This window comes from Muntiacus reevesi, chromosome 14 (genome assembly GCF_963930625.1).
Source record: "Muntiacus reevesi chromosome 14, mMunRee1.1, whole genome shotgun sequence".
Lineage (NCBI taxonomy): Eukaryota > Metazoa > Chordata > Mammalia > Artiodactyla > Cervidae > Muntiacus > Muntiacus reevesi.
In genome coordinates, this window is record NC_089262.1 from 12,793,054 (window position 1) to 12,808,782 (window position 15,729).

The 15,729-nt window shown below is 47.9% G+C and overlaps 1 protein-coding gene across 1 annotated transcript in view; it reads left to right on the plus strand.

Moving 5' to 3' along the window:
• Positions 1-2,097: 2,097 nt before the first annotated feature.
• Positions 2,098-15,729, plus strand: part of OTULIN (OTU deubiquitinase with linear linkage specificity) — a 36,882-nt gene continuing 23,250 nt past the window's right edge. Inside the window, exons 1-2 of the mRNA XM_065905450.1 lie at positions 2,098-2,384; positions 11,139-11,215. Of these exons, the coding sequence (XP_065761522.1) occupies positions 2,233-2,384; positions 11,139-11,215 (229 nt within the window). The 5' untranslated portion in view covers positions 2,098-2,232. The remainder of the gene's footprint in view (positions 2,385-11,138; positions 11,216-15,729) is intronic.

Sequence of the window (15,729 nt, forward strand, 5' to 3'; positions counted from 1 at the left end):
AAAAATGGTCCATATTAAAAACAAAAACAAATGTAAACATGCTAAAAGTAGGGGGTCTTCCAAATAAATACTCCAGTATTCTTAGAGTTGTTAATTTCTACATGAAACTAGAAATACTTGTGGCTACTTTAGAAACTGATGTATAGAATACACTTGAAGTCTATTTTTGATAGATGTGATATTGGGGAATTCCATAGAGTAAAAATATAGAGTGTTTTCACTTTACTGTAAAATATGAGCTTTTGATATCAAAGAGGAAGATATGCATCCAACTGCACTAAGCTCTTTATAGAGAATTTAAAAAATCAATCACTCCAACAAACAAAAACTACAATGGCTTAGTAATATTCTTCATGAACGGTAACTGTAAATAAAGGCTTAAGTATTCAAAGAAAAGGAACTCAGAATCTTTCATGCATTAACTATTCTAGGCAAGGCAATGAAGAAGCAATGTTAGTTTGAGATGGTTCAAAATATATGTTACCAAGTCAAATTATGATGTCATCATTTTAGTTACCTAATTTAGGAATGTTTGATTCTAAGAGAAAGCTGGAAACTAACTGGAATTGTCTCTAGCCGTGTGATTATACAGACTTTTACTTAGCTTATAGATTTTTCTGCTATTATTTATTCATCTTGACATAAGAGTAGGCTAACTGTAATTATATCACAGTTCATGTGCTTACTTCTCACAACTCCAAGAAACTCTGATTTAGTTTTTGAGTTTAGTTTAACACACTTGCTCTCTAATAATGTAGTTCTGTAAAGTTAGTAAAAAAATTTGTGAGACATTATACATGACATATACATTAAAAATACACAAAGAACGTATTTCCAAATGAGGAGGATGACTTTTAGGGGACACTGATCACCCCACTACAATCCCTTAATATCCACACAGAACTTAACTGTGTATTCTTTTGTACTGCTATGCATTTTTTAGCATGTATATTTATTACTTTTCCATATAAAATTAAAGGGGGTTACCTTAAAGTGCAAGTATTTTTTCCATCGTTTCTCCCTCTGATGCTGACTACTACTCAGACTCCCTGTCCTGCCTTTCCCCAATCTTTCTCTAACTGCAGACCACAAGATCTTTCAAAATAATCTCTTCCTTCTGATCTTTCGAAGAGGATCAAACACAAGCTCCCTAGTGAGATGGAGGAGGCTTTTTCAAGATCTGGTCTCTCTGTCCAGTACCCTTATTGGAGGGACTAGTGGAGCTGCCACTACATATTACTGGAGGTTCGGCTTTCAATAAAACCCCGTTATGAACCCGTTCTGCCCTAGAACTACCGTTCTCTTCGTCCATGCTTCGGCCCAGCGTTCTTTGCCCCTTGCATCTTCAGAGGCTGCCCCACTATTCCCTCCCCACCGATGAAACATTATTGTTTTCGTTTAAGTCTGTTAATATTTTCCCCTTGCTCCTCGTAAATCAAATCTCCTATCGAAAGAATGTCGTCCGAGAACAGACGCTGTGCTGCGCTGGCTCACCTGTCGGGTTCAACCACTTCCCACTTGTCGCCCTCACGGAGCAAGAGACGGTAACTGCCGGCCCTGGCGCCACAAGCCCGACCCCCAAGGCCCGCGGGGCTCAGGGCTCCGGGCTCGGTGGGCTGGTGGTGACGAAACTGTCACCGGGGTAGGCCAGCCGCACATCACCCACGCGGCCCCCATCCCTCTCTCTCCAGTCAAAGGAAACCCCGACAGCGAAGGGCGAAGCTCCGAAGCCCAGGGCGACATCGGCGCCCAAACAGGATAGGGCCCTGTCACGCTTTCTCCTCACGGAGGACGCGCCCGGTCGCTGGGCCAGGGTTTTCTAGCCCTCCCGCCCGGAGACGCGACGACGAGGCGCAGAAACTTGAAAAGCGCCGGCGGGGCTACTCCGGGGGGGGCGCCAGCGCGCGGGGGCGGAGCACGCACACTAGCGTCTCGCGTGGGCGTGCCTCTCGTCTGCTGCCGCTCCTCCCCCGCGCGGGCGCATGCGCAGGCTCGGCGTCGCGGGACTCCCGGCCGCGCGGGCCGCGCCCCCGCCCCCCGCCCTCGCCGCGGGTCAGAGGTCAGGGGGCGGGCGGCGGTGACGCGCGCGGAAGCGTCCTGGGCACTGTCGCTAGCCGGCGGGCAAGCGGCGCGTCTGTGGAGGCGGCCGCGGCCCGGGCGCCCCGACGGGAGGGGCTCCGGATCGCTGGGAGGCGGCTGAAGCCCTGCGGCGCCGCCGGCTACGGTGGCCCCATGAGTCGGGGGACGATGCCTCAGCCCGGAGCGTGGCCGGGCGCTAGCTGTGCCGAGAAGCCGGCATGGGAGGCGGGGGCCGCGGCGCCGGAGGGCGGGAAGTCTGCGGCCGGTGGACCGCCGCGCGTGGCGGTGCGGTGCCCGTCCGAGCAGTGAGTGCGGGGCGCGGGGCGCGGGGCCAGGGGCGGGGAGAGGGCACCGGGCTCGGCCCCCTGAGGGGACGCTGCGGGGAGTATTGGGGGGATGGGGTGGGCGGGCGAGTAGCCGGAGGAGGGCCCTTCGCATCTAAGTACCATCGTCGGAAATAGAGGAATTCGTAAGATCCTTGTATCCAGTGTCCCAATTACAAAAGTCTTTCCTGAAGGCGCATCTTAAAAAAAAAGTTCTGGTTATCCAGTGTCCCCCCCCGCCCTTCTTTTTTGATATCTCCATAGCTCTACAGCTAAGAAAACTCCAGAAATCTGGGAAACAAACTCTGGCAACATATACTCTTATATACCTCACTCCCATCAGATCTTTCCTCCGACCTGTGGCCGGAAGGCAAATAAGGTTGTCCCTTGTCCCCCACCACAGGAACACCGCACCACGCGACGTGTTTGTTCTTGGAAGGCAAGTCTCTGCTTGACGAGCGTCCCACCTGTTAGACAGACTTTGGACGGAGGTTGACCCAGTTGTTTTGGCCGCCAGCTGCTTATCTAGTTCTCCCCAGTCTCCACTTTATTTTTAAATACGGAAGGTTAAAGTGTCTGTCGCTCAGTCGTGTCCGACTTCTCTGTCCCGGCTTCTCTGTCCATGGGGATTCTCCAGGCAAGAATACTGGAGTAGGTTGCCAGTCCTTTCTCCAGGAGATCTTCCTAACCCAGGGGTTGAACTCAGATCTCCTGCACTGCAGGCAGATTACCGTCTGAGCCATCAGGGAAGCCTGATCAATTCTTTATTGAACTGTAGGGAAGGTGGTGTAAATCGCGAGTCTTGGGGCAGGGGTGGAAGCAGAATATAAACTTGAAGGCTGAAACTTTTCTGCGCTTGCAAATTCTAGTCACACACAGATACCTTTGGAATTCCACAGTTCCACTCAGAAAACCAGTTTGACAGATTAGTGGGAAAGTGCCCTGCTCTTCCCACTCTCTCCCCACCCCCATTTCCTAAAAAAGGGGTTCTGGGTGGGGAACTGTTATTTATTACAAATAATGTATTATAATCATCTGGCTTGCATAGTCCTTTATTGTGGACTGTGACAGTCTCATTGAGCACCAAACCCCTTGGGAGAGTGTTAGCTGCACTTAATGGCCACTGGGAAAGATTGAGAGCAGGAGGTTTCAAACTCCTGACTCCAGGACCCAGCCAGATCTCCTGAGTGAAGCTGGCCAGGTGTAGACCATGGGTTCCTGGAGAACTGAGTCTGATGGAGGTAGAATCCACTAAGTTCCAACCTGTGTTTGTTAGTCACTCAGTAGTCATCGTTTTGTGATGCCAAGGACTGCAGCCCACCAGGTTCCTCTGTCCATGGGATTCTCCAGGCAAGAATACTGGGGTGGGTTACCATTTCCTTCTCCAGGGAATATTCCCAACCCAGGAATCGAATCTGGGTCTCCTCCATTGCAGTTGGATTCTTTACCACCTGAGCCATCAGGGAAGCCTAGCCAATAATTGCTGAGAGATTCTGACTTTTGTTTGAAATGTTCTTTTTTAAAAAATTTTACTTTATTTTAAAGATTATTTATTTATTGGTTTTATTTTGGCTGGACTGAACAGCATGGCATGTGGGATCTTAGTTCCCGGACCAGGAATGGAACCTTTGTTCTCTGCAGTGGCCTCTTGGAATCTTAACTACTGGACTGCCAGGGAAGTCCCCTATTTTATTTTTTCAAAACTGCATCCACGTGCTTTATTTTTATTTTCTATTTTTATTTATTTACTGATTCACTTTTGGCCATGCCACAACGCTGGCCGGATCTTAGTTCCTTGACTGGGGATCGAATCCTGGGCCCTGGCAGTGAGAGCACCCAGTCATAACTGCTGGACTGCCAGGGAATTCCCTTGATTTTTAAATAGTAGCCTTTTATTTTATTTTTAAATTGAAACCACTGTGCAGGCCCATGTGTGAGCAGCTGTGACCTGTGGTTGCAGTTTTGCTCTGTACATTTGAACCCTACTTCAGACTCGGCACCCGATAAAGCGGGCATGGTCTTTTGCTTTTGCCCCTTCACAGCTCATGCTGGTTCCTACCTGCTGTTGCCAGGCTAACTGCTGCTCCCTCACTTACGCCCAGGTGATCTGAGCTGAGCCGGTAACCTACTGGCCCTGGCCCTCAAACGCTGCTTCTCGGCCTCAACCATTTCATGGCCCCTCCTGGGAGACACAGCAACTTTGAACCAGGGTCCCCAAAATACAGTTATTTGGCAAGTTTTTCTGCTGGATGTGGTTCCCAGAGTCTGAGCACCTGGGGAAGTGTGTCATGGTGCAAAAGGAACATTCTTTCCTGATGCACAGGTTCTGTGGCACAGGTGTCTCTTCTGTCTGCTGTCAGCAGAGCTATAGGCGTGGAGCTGAAAGGCATCTGAAAACCCTAGTCCAGGTTTGTCACCTGATATGTTAGGAAGCTGAGCTGCAGATCTGATCGGTGCAGCTTGGCCAGGGAGGTGCAGGGAGTAGGTAGGTTCCAGAGCTATAGCCCCTGATGCCTGGGTGGGGACCTCCCCGCCTGCCCCCACATCTTTCTGGCTTCCTCAGCAAAACTGGGCAGAGAGGCATGACTTATAATGACTGCAAACTTCACTTTTTTTTCTTTTTTTTCTGGAATAGATGTTCCAGTTTGCCTTTTAAGTAGTAGCTTAGTTTCTTTTTCTTGCTATTTTTGTTGTCTTTGATGACTTCATTCTCTCTTAATTGGTAAGAGAACAAAGGGAAGCACGGGAAAGGAGGTGAAAAGAATTTCAAATGGCAGCTTCTGAACATCCCATCTCACGGATTGGGCTTTCCTATTTGTTATACGGGCAGTGGGGCTGCTTATCCTGTGTTGTGATCCTCTCTTAAGGGCTAGAGAAACTGCGGCATCACATTGTCCATTGTATAGTTTGCAGTGTAACGCATGCCATTCTTCCATATGTGCAGCCTAATAGTAGAGTGCAGATGTAGATACATAGTGGGATGCCTGAACTAAGTCCTAAAATGGTTTTTTAACCTTGTGTTTTTCTGTCACTGGAGCCAAGTCCCTTCTTCCCACCCTGAGAGTTCAGTTTTATCTGCACCGGAATTGAGTAAAGCGCTTGCACCTGCCAATACGAAACACCGTAAGATGCAGATGTTTGGGGACATCCTGCAGAGTCGTTTTAATTCATTCAGGAGATAGAAATTGTGAATACAAATCACAACCCAACGTTTGCAGCCTTTATGCGTTCAGAATATGACATTGAGGGGGTTAGTGATGTGCCGGCAGAGGGATGGCTCATTTCCTAGGCTGTCCATAGGACAGATTCCTTGTGACTGGGCTCACTGTGGTTTCCCCCCGAGAAGTTGTGGGGAAGGCAGACACAGAGATCTTGTGGATAAGCTGTATTCTGAATCGCCTGCCTGCCTTTCTTTCCTTCATTTGAGAACTGTGGTTGGCTGGCATCCCTTGGACAAGCCCCAGGGATGGCTCACACGACGACAGAGGGTCCCTTTTGAGGAAGTGTTAGGTCAGACCCGATTCACTTGACTCCTTTGGAAACTTCCTCACTCCTCCTGTCAGCAGGTCTCCTATCCTCCGGCTCCTGCTCACCTGACCCGTAAAATTGAAACTTAGGGTGGGTCCACTTCTTCCTTCCAGCTAAGCTCATCCTCCGGCCCCTGAGGACCAGGGTGGCCCTGGACATGGTTTGTGGCTAGGTTAGACATGCTTTGGGTTTGAGAAGTGAGCCTACTCCATGGTCCTTCTCTGTCTGCCTGAGGAGAGGACAGGGTTTAAATCAGGTCCACAGGCTCACGGTGTGTAGAGGGCAGCATGATGTGTCTGTGTACCCTTCTGAAATCGAAAGCAAAATTTTATGCATATTTATGCCTTTCTGGACTGAGGTTCAAAGGAAAGCTGTGGATTCTCAGAAGGGCTGTAACTAGCAGCTTGTGAAGCCCTTGCTCTTGGGTGTTGCTGTGTACTGTTTTCCCACCCACCTCGCACCTTAGCAGCTCCGGGGGCGTCGTCTCTGATGAGGTAACCGCTACTCCCTCCTGGTCCTTCCCCCACCTGGGGGTGGAACCCGCTTCAGAGCTGGGGTGGCCCTGAGAAACCTTAGGTTGCAGGGGTCCAGGTTGTCCCCAGACCCCTCTGGGAGTCACCGAGCCAGTCATGGAAAGTCCACTTGCAGAAAGGAGGTGGAATTTTGGCCTGGGCGCCGGTACTTTCCTGCATTTGATGTGTGGCTCACTCATCTTAGACAACCGCTGAGAGGTGGAGAAAAGCTGGGCAGAGTGATCTTTGCTTTTTCCTGTGCCTGTGTGGGACGGTGCCCGATGTCACGGCGGTTGACACTGTCTCACCAACACTGCCCGGGCTGTCAGTCTTCTAGGACAGGCCAAATTAAGCGTGATCTGCAAGTCCAGAGAGCTGACAGAGTCACACTCAGGTTCGTTTTTTTAGATAGCTAAGGGGAACTTGGTGCAAATGTCCACAACAGTGAGTGAGTGAGCTGCTGTCTTGTTAGCTTTGCATATATGTTAAAGAGTTGATGTTTTTTCATTTTGTGTGTTTACTTGTATCAGAAATCAAAAAATTGGTTTCACAGAAATGTCTTCTGCTTTGCTGAGCTCTGTGTTTTTAGTTTATATTATAACTTTTGTTTTGGGGAGTAGTATACTTTTGTCTAAATGTAGTCAGCTTTTCAAAATTAAGTTTCAAACATTTATTGTTATCCAGGTCTTTGAACAGAGCAAGAGGAAGGTTATAATTTAACAGACAGTGTCATGTAACCTGCTCAACGGTGTATATTACCTTAACATTAAGTGTTGGTCCTTTATTGGACCGGAACCTGGTGGTCCGGAGTCAATGATGAGAGAAAGAAGGAAAGAGGCCAATATTCCCTGGGTTACGCAGCCAGCTTTCGCGCTCCAGGGAATCAGCCAGAAATAGAGAGAGAGAGAGAGAGAGAAAGACAGACAGACATGGGGACCCAAGCTCTGATGGAGCAAAGGTGTTATAATCAACATGGTGTGGGCATATATACTGTCTTACAAGGTAGTTATTCTCAGCAAAGATAAAGATTAAAATTCCAGACTTAAAAAACAGGCGATCCTTACCAAAGAGAGAGAGTTGTAAACAATCACTTTTACCATATGGTTCATAAAAAGGAAGAGGGTACTTGTCACTGTATAGAAAAACTAATGAAGGAAATCCTGTGCAAGCATCCCATCTCTTTGATCTCTGTCCTGGGAGTAGCTTGCCTGCTCCTCTTGCTCCTTACAGGGACTGATAAGGAACAGAGGGCTCAAGAGAGATGGGAAACAGCACACAGGAATCTTACTGTTAAATGCTTCCTGACAATTAAGAGTAAAGTATTTCACCTCTAAGAGAAAATGGGAGCTTGAAAATAAACATTTTAAAATAACATGGTGCTAAACTAATAATTTTCTAAGCAGGAATTATTAGCATTTTGGTTTTAAAATTTTAACTGAGTACAGCTCACATGCCATGGTCCTCAAGAAATCAGGTCACATTTAAGACTTTTACTTTTCTTCACTACTTCTCTAGCGATCTGTATGTTTTCTGAAAGGACATTTTTTGCTCTAGTGATCATTTTGAGTCTATGGATTTCAGTGGACTCTTTGTGCCAAATGGTGAACACCTCTCATCCCAGCCCCAGCTTGACACACACCCAAGATTGCCACATTTCTGAAACTGGTCAGCATGGAGGATCTGATCTTATCAGACAGCCCATTTCCTTTCATTGTTTCCCTGTCTTCCTTTCCCCCCAAAAATTTAAACCTCCAGCTATTTCAGATTCCTGATTTTAAATATAATTTCTTTTTGCTGTTAAAAATATCATTTCCTTTTTGATATTTTAAAAAAGTTAAAGGTTTATTGAGTGAAGTATTTTCTTAAATAAAATTATTTTAATTTTTCTTGCTTTCACACATCTCTCTTTGTAGTTGGTGGTCCTTGTGTTGGATGAATATTTCATTTTGGCTGTTAAATGTCTCATTTTCTGACTGCATTGATTGAGCTTTATTGTTTGAACTTACAACTTCTCCCCGAGGAAATACAGTGGCCTTTAAAAGCCGTGTTACAGTTTCCCTGGTGGCCTTGGCAAGTTAGCAGATGTCCTTGGTGGCCGTGGAAGCTCACAATCATCTGTGGACAGAATCGGAATGAAATAGTGTGGCTAAAGTGATTTGAATACACTCTGGGCCTCCCATTCATCAATTTCTGCTATGCTTCTTCTGTATGTCTTGAATCACCGCATTTCTATTTCCAGTAACCTCCCTTTCTGTTCTGTCTTCCCATTGCACTTAGTTCTCCTATTGACTTCTCTTCGTTCCTCTGCTGTTGGTCCTTGAGGGAGTTTGTATTTGCGGCTGTTCAGAGAGATGCTAGTTTAGAGAACCTCCTCTGGGCCCCTTTGGTTATTCTGTAGATAAGAAAGGTAGGAGACAAGAGTAGAAGCAGAGACGCCTGCCCATAGCCACAGAATTCGTGTGAAGTGAGAATAGCTTCATAGTCCGTTAGAACCAAGAACTGGAAGAGGAACTGCATAGATCATTTAGATCTTGTCCGGTCATCTTGTTTTGAAGATGAGAAAACTGAGGCCAAGATTAGGGAAGTGGCTTCCACAAAGACATGCCTCTGGTAATGGTATTATGAAAACGATTCACTTAAATGCCTGTTTTATACGATCAGAACTTCTCTCCTATTTGATAAAGCTAGGAAGGAGGCCGAAAGATAACATTAAACTATTGAAAGAAGATCTAACACATTTAGTCACTTTTTATTTTAAGTGCTTGATGTATAGTCCCTGCGAATCTGGTTTCTGTTTGCTTTGCACCCTGGCACGGGCTCCATGGGTGACATCACACCTTTTACTTGAAATCTCACTGGGGTTAGAGCACATGGAAAGTACCTTTTCCCTAATATGTCCCCCTCAGTCCCACCACAACAAAAAAAGACAGGCGCACACACACCATCACTTTCATGAAGAGAGAAGAAAAGGAAAACAGGGATAAGAAATGATCATTGGGTGAATCGTCCATCCCTCCTCTGCCCAGGTGGATAGATAGGAGAAGTAACGAGGCTAGCTAACTTTTTTGACTGTCGAGTGCCTGTGTGTCTTATTTTCAGAGCAGTCTCTTGTGAGTACTCCCACGGTTATTTTTACAGGTGGATAAATTTAGGTGCTGAGAAATGTGGTCCCTTGAGTTCCACGGGTGATGCACGTGGTTGACGAGGGCTGGAGTGAGAAGTGGTCACACCCTGGCAATCTAACTGCAGCCTGTGGCATGCTCCAGCGAGGCCACCCACACCGCCTGTGCCCTCTTGGGTGGACAGCGAGCCATTCATGTGGGGGCGTCAGCAGAGCCAGTCACAGGTGTGAAAGCACAGGCTGGGCTGTCAAGTGTTTGGACTGAAGTGTGTGTGTGTGTGTGTGTGTGTGTGTGTGTGTGTAGGGCTCGCGTGTTGGGGTGCTTCCAGATTTAGACTTCCCCGCTTATTTGGGAGCCATTGAAGGGTTTCGGGGTGGAGGGTGTGTTGGTCCCCACCTCAGTCTGTTTCTCTCAGCGGCACCCCCTTCCTCTTTCCTCCGGCTTCTGAGCCGTGGACGAGGTGCTGGGGAGCTCCCGGAGTCGGGCACGCGGGAGCCGTCCCCTTAGTTCCTGAGTAACTCCTCTTGCCTGTGTACCCCGGTGCCTGGAGCTTCCAGTCCTGCAAGAGGAGCGGGGTGTGCTCTTGTGGGAGTACTGGGGACGGGGGTCTGTTGTTGGCGGCCCTGGAGGTCACCCATGCCCCCCCAGAGCACTCGGTGTACCTCCAGCTCCTGACCTTTCTGGGCCCTGCAGGGCGTGCTGGTCTGCCCTTCCAGCAGACACCGGTCCAGGGGCCTCGAGACTTCTCCCATCTCCCGTGCCTTACCGCCCCTTCTTCCACTTCTGGACGGTTTGCGCTTTCACCTGTCTTGTGTTCCAGCAAAGACAGAGTGGCATCTCTGTTGCCCACCATTGTGGTACATCTTGAGGGGAACAGGAGTCATCTTAGATCCCGGAAGTCCCATTTGCCCTCCTTGTCTAGCAGCCAATGGGGTTTTCTCCTTTCCAGGACTTAGTAGGTTCTTGTTGGCTCATTGAAGGAGCCCGGAGACTCTTTGGGGGAGCTGCTGTGTAAGTCCCAGCGAAAGTGTCGGGGATGGTGGGCATGTGCCCAGCAGAAGGTCGGGGGGCTGCTTTCCTGTGGGCATCAGGGAACAGGAGCGCCTCGGGGAGCTGGTGTGGTTCTGGGGATCTTGTGAATCTCCTGTTCTTCTTTTTCGAGGAGCTCTTGGAAAATTTGCCTGTGATGTCCCAAAGTTGGCGGTTGGCCTGCGCTCCTAAATGCTTTTATTAGCACCATCTCCATGCTTGAAACCTGAAGAGTCATGAACAGCTTCGCTGATGAGCATAGATGAGCATGCTAAGATGCTTACGTATGTGGTTGAGGCACTAAAGACATCGCAGTTGAAATGGTCCCAGAGCTGCGTAGCCAGTGGTGTAAAATGTCTCACTTCAAAAACTCTGAATTAGTAATGCTAGAAACACAAGAAAAAAGACCCATATTTTATCAGACTGTCATCATGTAATGTAAAAACTTTGCGTGCCCTATGTATTTGTAAAGCAACTGCATGTTGTGATAAGAAGGACATGTGAGTCCACAAATTTTTGAAATGTCTGATTTGGTGTGATTTCAGCGAGGAGGACATGTATCGTGCGGCGGATGAAATAGAAAAGGAGAAAGAATTACTTATACATGAAAGAGGGTCATCAGGTATGTTTGGAATTGTTTTCTTTATAAAAAGTTCTTGCTGCTTATAGTAGAAAATGCAATTAAATCAGTATATCCATTTTCATAAAATATTTGAGGTACACTTTCCTAGGAAGATGGACTTCCTAGGAAGCATTCTTAGGCATTTGGTCTTACCTCCATTGGGTTATTCATTTTTCTGGGTAAAAATATTTTGGGTATATTTGGGGACTACTGTTTCCTGAGGCTTTAAAGTTTCAGTATAAGTACTTTGCTTGCGTTCCTTACATTCATAGCATTTTTGCACCCGTGAGAATTGGTCTAACCTCTTGACACCACTCTCTCTTAAGTTCTTGACTTCCTTATTTTCATAGAGGGAGAGTTGGGGTTTGAACCGCCAAGTTTCAGGTGGAAGGATTTACTGAGAAGCTGACCCTCTGGGTCTTTGTGTGCAGAAGGCCATGTGAATCTGATTTGACTTATAAGAAAGAACGGTGGTGGACTTGATAGCTCTTAATTCTCCCGTCATGTTGTGACTTCTGTCCATACTTGTGTTCAACAGTGTGTGTGCTCTGTTCATCCCTCAGCATCCATTAACCCCTGGCTGCTAGGGCCAGCCCGTGCTTCGACCACAGCCATCGGGGTGTGGGGAAGCACCTCCTTCCTCCCCAACCTGCCCCGGGCAGGAGGCCAGGGAGGGGGGGCTCCATTAGGGGATACCCCACAGACCATTCAGACTGAGGGCAGGAGGAGAAGGGGCCAACAGAGAATGAGATGGTTGAATGGCATCATGGTTGAATTCCATCACAATGGAATCAGTAACATGAGTTTGAGCAAACTCCGGGAGATGGTGAAGGACAGGAGGCCTAGCGTGCTGCAGTCCACGAGGTCACAAAGTGTCGGACATGACTGAGCCACCGAATGATTCACAAGTGGCATTTTCCTGCGCACCACTTGTGTAATGTTCTGGTTTAAGAACTGGCTCTCATTTATGGTGTGGGTGACAAAGTGTTAAGATGTGTCATTAGGAGCAGAAGACTCTGAAGATAGTTCTCGAGTCTTCCTCACAGGGAGTTGGCAGAACTCCTCCCTGTGGTAACCGGGGAAGATGATGTGCTCTGTTGTGGTCCAGCCCTGCGGGTTCCTAGCCCCCGCAGCCTTCAGAGGCGTCTCAGGGCCCCAACGGCAGTTGCACACACTTCACCTCAGCAGCAGGACTCAGCAGGCCTGTCCTGAGGAGAAAGTGCTTCCTCCGCCCTTGTCTGTTCCTGCCCCGTCTGCAGGAGCCTCTGGCCTCCTCGCTTGCTCTGCAGGCTCTCTGTTGGGGTTCCCTTCTGTCCCCAGGGAGCCCCACACAGGTGCCCTTGCTTTTCAGGGGGTCTTGTCGCTTCCAGCTGTGGTCTGAGTCAGCACAGGTCCCTTCACACCCTGCATCTCAGGCCTTCTGGCTTCGTTGCCCTTCTTGACGTAACATCCTGTGGACGGGCCTCTGGTGAGCGGTTCCGTTTGTGCGAAAATGTCTTGATTTCACTTTGTTTCTTGAATAAACCCGGGCGAATAATACATTTTCTCTGATTTTCCTTGAAGATTTCATTCCTCTCTCTCGTCATTTCTTTTGTAGTTGGAAACATTGCAGTCAGTCCGACTCTTGGCAGTCTGTCTTTCCCTGTCTTCTGTCTGTCTTTGGTGTCCTACAGTTTCTCCTCAGGGTTTCTTAAGTATGGATTTTTTTTAAACGTTTTGTTAGGGATTGTTTTTACCTTTTAAATCTGAAGGTGCCTAGTTTTCATCAGTTCAGGAGAATTCTCAGCCATTATCTCTCTAAATACTGACTTTTTCCTATTCTGTTTATTGCTTCCAGAGCTCCAAATCAGGTGTTTGCTAGCTCCCATTCAGTTATCCAGGGCCCTCAGTTACACACCCTTTCAAGTATTTTCTAACTTTTAGCCTCTGTTGCATTTTGGCTAGTTCCGTTAGAAAGGTTTCCTCTTTCTCTCTTGGAAAAGATCTATTTTCTTTTCAGATTTGCTTGGTCTTTTTTTGATAGTGTGTTGCTCTTTGCTCAAGTTTTTATTCCTTCTTTTATTCCTTTAAACAGTTTAAACATGCTCTTCTGGACCTGATAATTCCATTAGCTGAAAATCCTGACAGGTCTACTTATGCCAGCTGCTGTTTTTGCTCGCTTCTTGTTTCTTCAGAGTTTGGTTCTAAGCTTGGCGCTTGTGTGTCTGTGGAGAGATTGTTTAGCCTGTCTTGAGTGTAGGGAAATTTGGCCTTGTTTCTGCCGTGCACCCGGGAGTCACCTGCCTTGGGCCACCTCAGGTGAATTTCTGGTTTTGAGTTCCCAGGGTCCTGCAGCTAGTGTGATGTCACAGTCTGTCCCTGTGTGAGAGCTGGCCTGTGGTTATGAGATCTTAGGTCCTCTCTCCCCAAGTCAGAGCCCAGGTCAAGGCAGAAAGTTTTCTCATGCTCTCTGTTAGTCACCTAGTCTGTGTGTGCAGAGTCACCTGAGTCATGTCCTGTTCTTTCAACCTCGTGGACTGTAGCCCACCAGACTCCTCTGTCCACGGGATTCTCTCGGTAAGGAACGAACGGGTTGCCATTTCCTTCTCCAGGGGATCTTCCCGACCCAGGGATCGAACCTACGTCTCTTAACATCTCCTGCATTGGCAGTCGGGTTCTTTACCACTCACGCCACTTGGGAAGCTGACCCCACCTAGTCCAGGGGTCAGCACACACTAGCTCCCTGGCCAAAGTTGACATGCCACCTGGTTTTATAAATAAAGTTTTATTGGAACTCCATAGTTCACACATCGTGCGTGGTGATTTTCATGCATAGTAAGTTGAGTAGTTGTGCAGAAACCTGATAGCCTTAAAAAGCCCATGTTATTTACACTCTGGCCCATTAGAGAAAAAGTTTTCAATTCTTGCCCTATCCTCTTGATTGAGAGTCCCAGCGTTCTGGAGGGGTTCAGTTTTAACTTCCCATCCTCCAAGGGTCTGAATCCTTGTCTTGGTCACCATATGGTGGTTAAGGAACAAAACCTCTTGGTTATTTCAGCTTCTGGTGACCACTCTTGATTTTCAGCTTCCCCTTTGTGTTTTTTGAATGTGTTTTTGGTGGAGTTTGTTTGGCCATTAGAAATGTGCATTCCTGGGGCAGTAAGCAGCCTGTGTGGGATGCGGATAAACAGCAGGAGCTGACATAGACTGTGAGCTGCTTGAGGTCGGGCTCAGGCCATCCTGCGTCTCTGGCTCCCCGCCTGCGGAGGCCGTCGGAGTCCTCCTCCCAGCGCCCAGCAGGATGGGACCGGGGGTGAACTTCTGATGCTAGCAGCTGTGCACGTACCCGTTTTCCCACCCTCCCTGCCTCACGCAGACCTCTGATTCCTCAGAGGGCTGCGGCCTGTGGCCTGGCCTCTGAGCCCAGTCAGCCTCCTGCCTCCTCCCCTCAGTTCTGAGATGGGGCCCATGCCGCCCTGCGGAGGGCCCGGGTCTCCTGCCCACAGGAAAGAGGACCACGGGTGAGGAGAGCGCCAGGTCTGGACTTGCTGCTTCGGGAGGGGCCCTTCCCGAGCTGGAAGCTGCTCTGCTCGTGGCAGAATGTGTCCCAGTGAGTGTCCTCGACTCTGGTCACGTGTAGCTCCTTGGGCTTTCTGAGGAGGTGAGCTGAAAGGCGATTAAAGGGAACTCTTCCTTCCACTAGATAGACACTCACAAAGTGTTTTTGACTTTAAACAGTGACTGCTCTTTATCTGAGGGCTGGCTGCGCAGCTGTGGTATTTGTGGTCTCTGTGGATTAGGCTCCAGGACTGGGTCACCTTTAAGCCAGTGCTGACTTAAGCACAGATAAAAGTATCTGTTACCTGTGTGTGTGTTATTTTACCTTTTGTATAGAAGGTTTATTTTCCTTATGAAAGGATTTATCAATGAATTTTTAAAAATAGGCAATTCTGACATTTTATGTCTTAAAAAGTTGTTTTACTTATTAAAGTGCAGGAAGGGCTTCGGGGCTCCTCTTGTGCTCCTCCCTCTGTCATCCCACGTCCGTCACATCTTGCATGGTCAGGGCCTGCAGTCCTTTCTTCTTCAGTACTCTCTAAACCCGTTCAGGACCGAATCTGGGCCTTTATCAGCTTCATATCCCCCCGCTCCTAGCTCAGTGCTTGGCACATATTAGACACACAGTGTTTGTTGGATTGAGTTGACTATACCATCTTTATTTTATGTACAACTTCCTCTTGAGTAAATATGCCATGAGGTACTTCTGTGTTTATATCCTGATTTCTTTGCTAACATTTACTTCTTCAATATTTTAAGGAGGAAGTCAAGATATGCCTGGGAATTTAGCTCTCTTTCTTCCTAAAACATACAAAGACCTACACATGTGCGTGCATATGCCTAGGCCACAGAATCCAACCCCAGGCCTCATGTGTTCAACAAGGGAAGTCTGAAGACCGTTTTATTTTTACTGTAACATCTGTCTGATCATCAGTTATAGCTTTCATTTGGGGAGTATGTGTTACTAGAGTCAAACA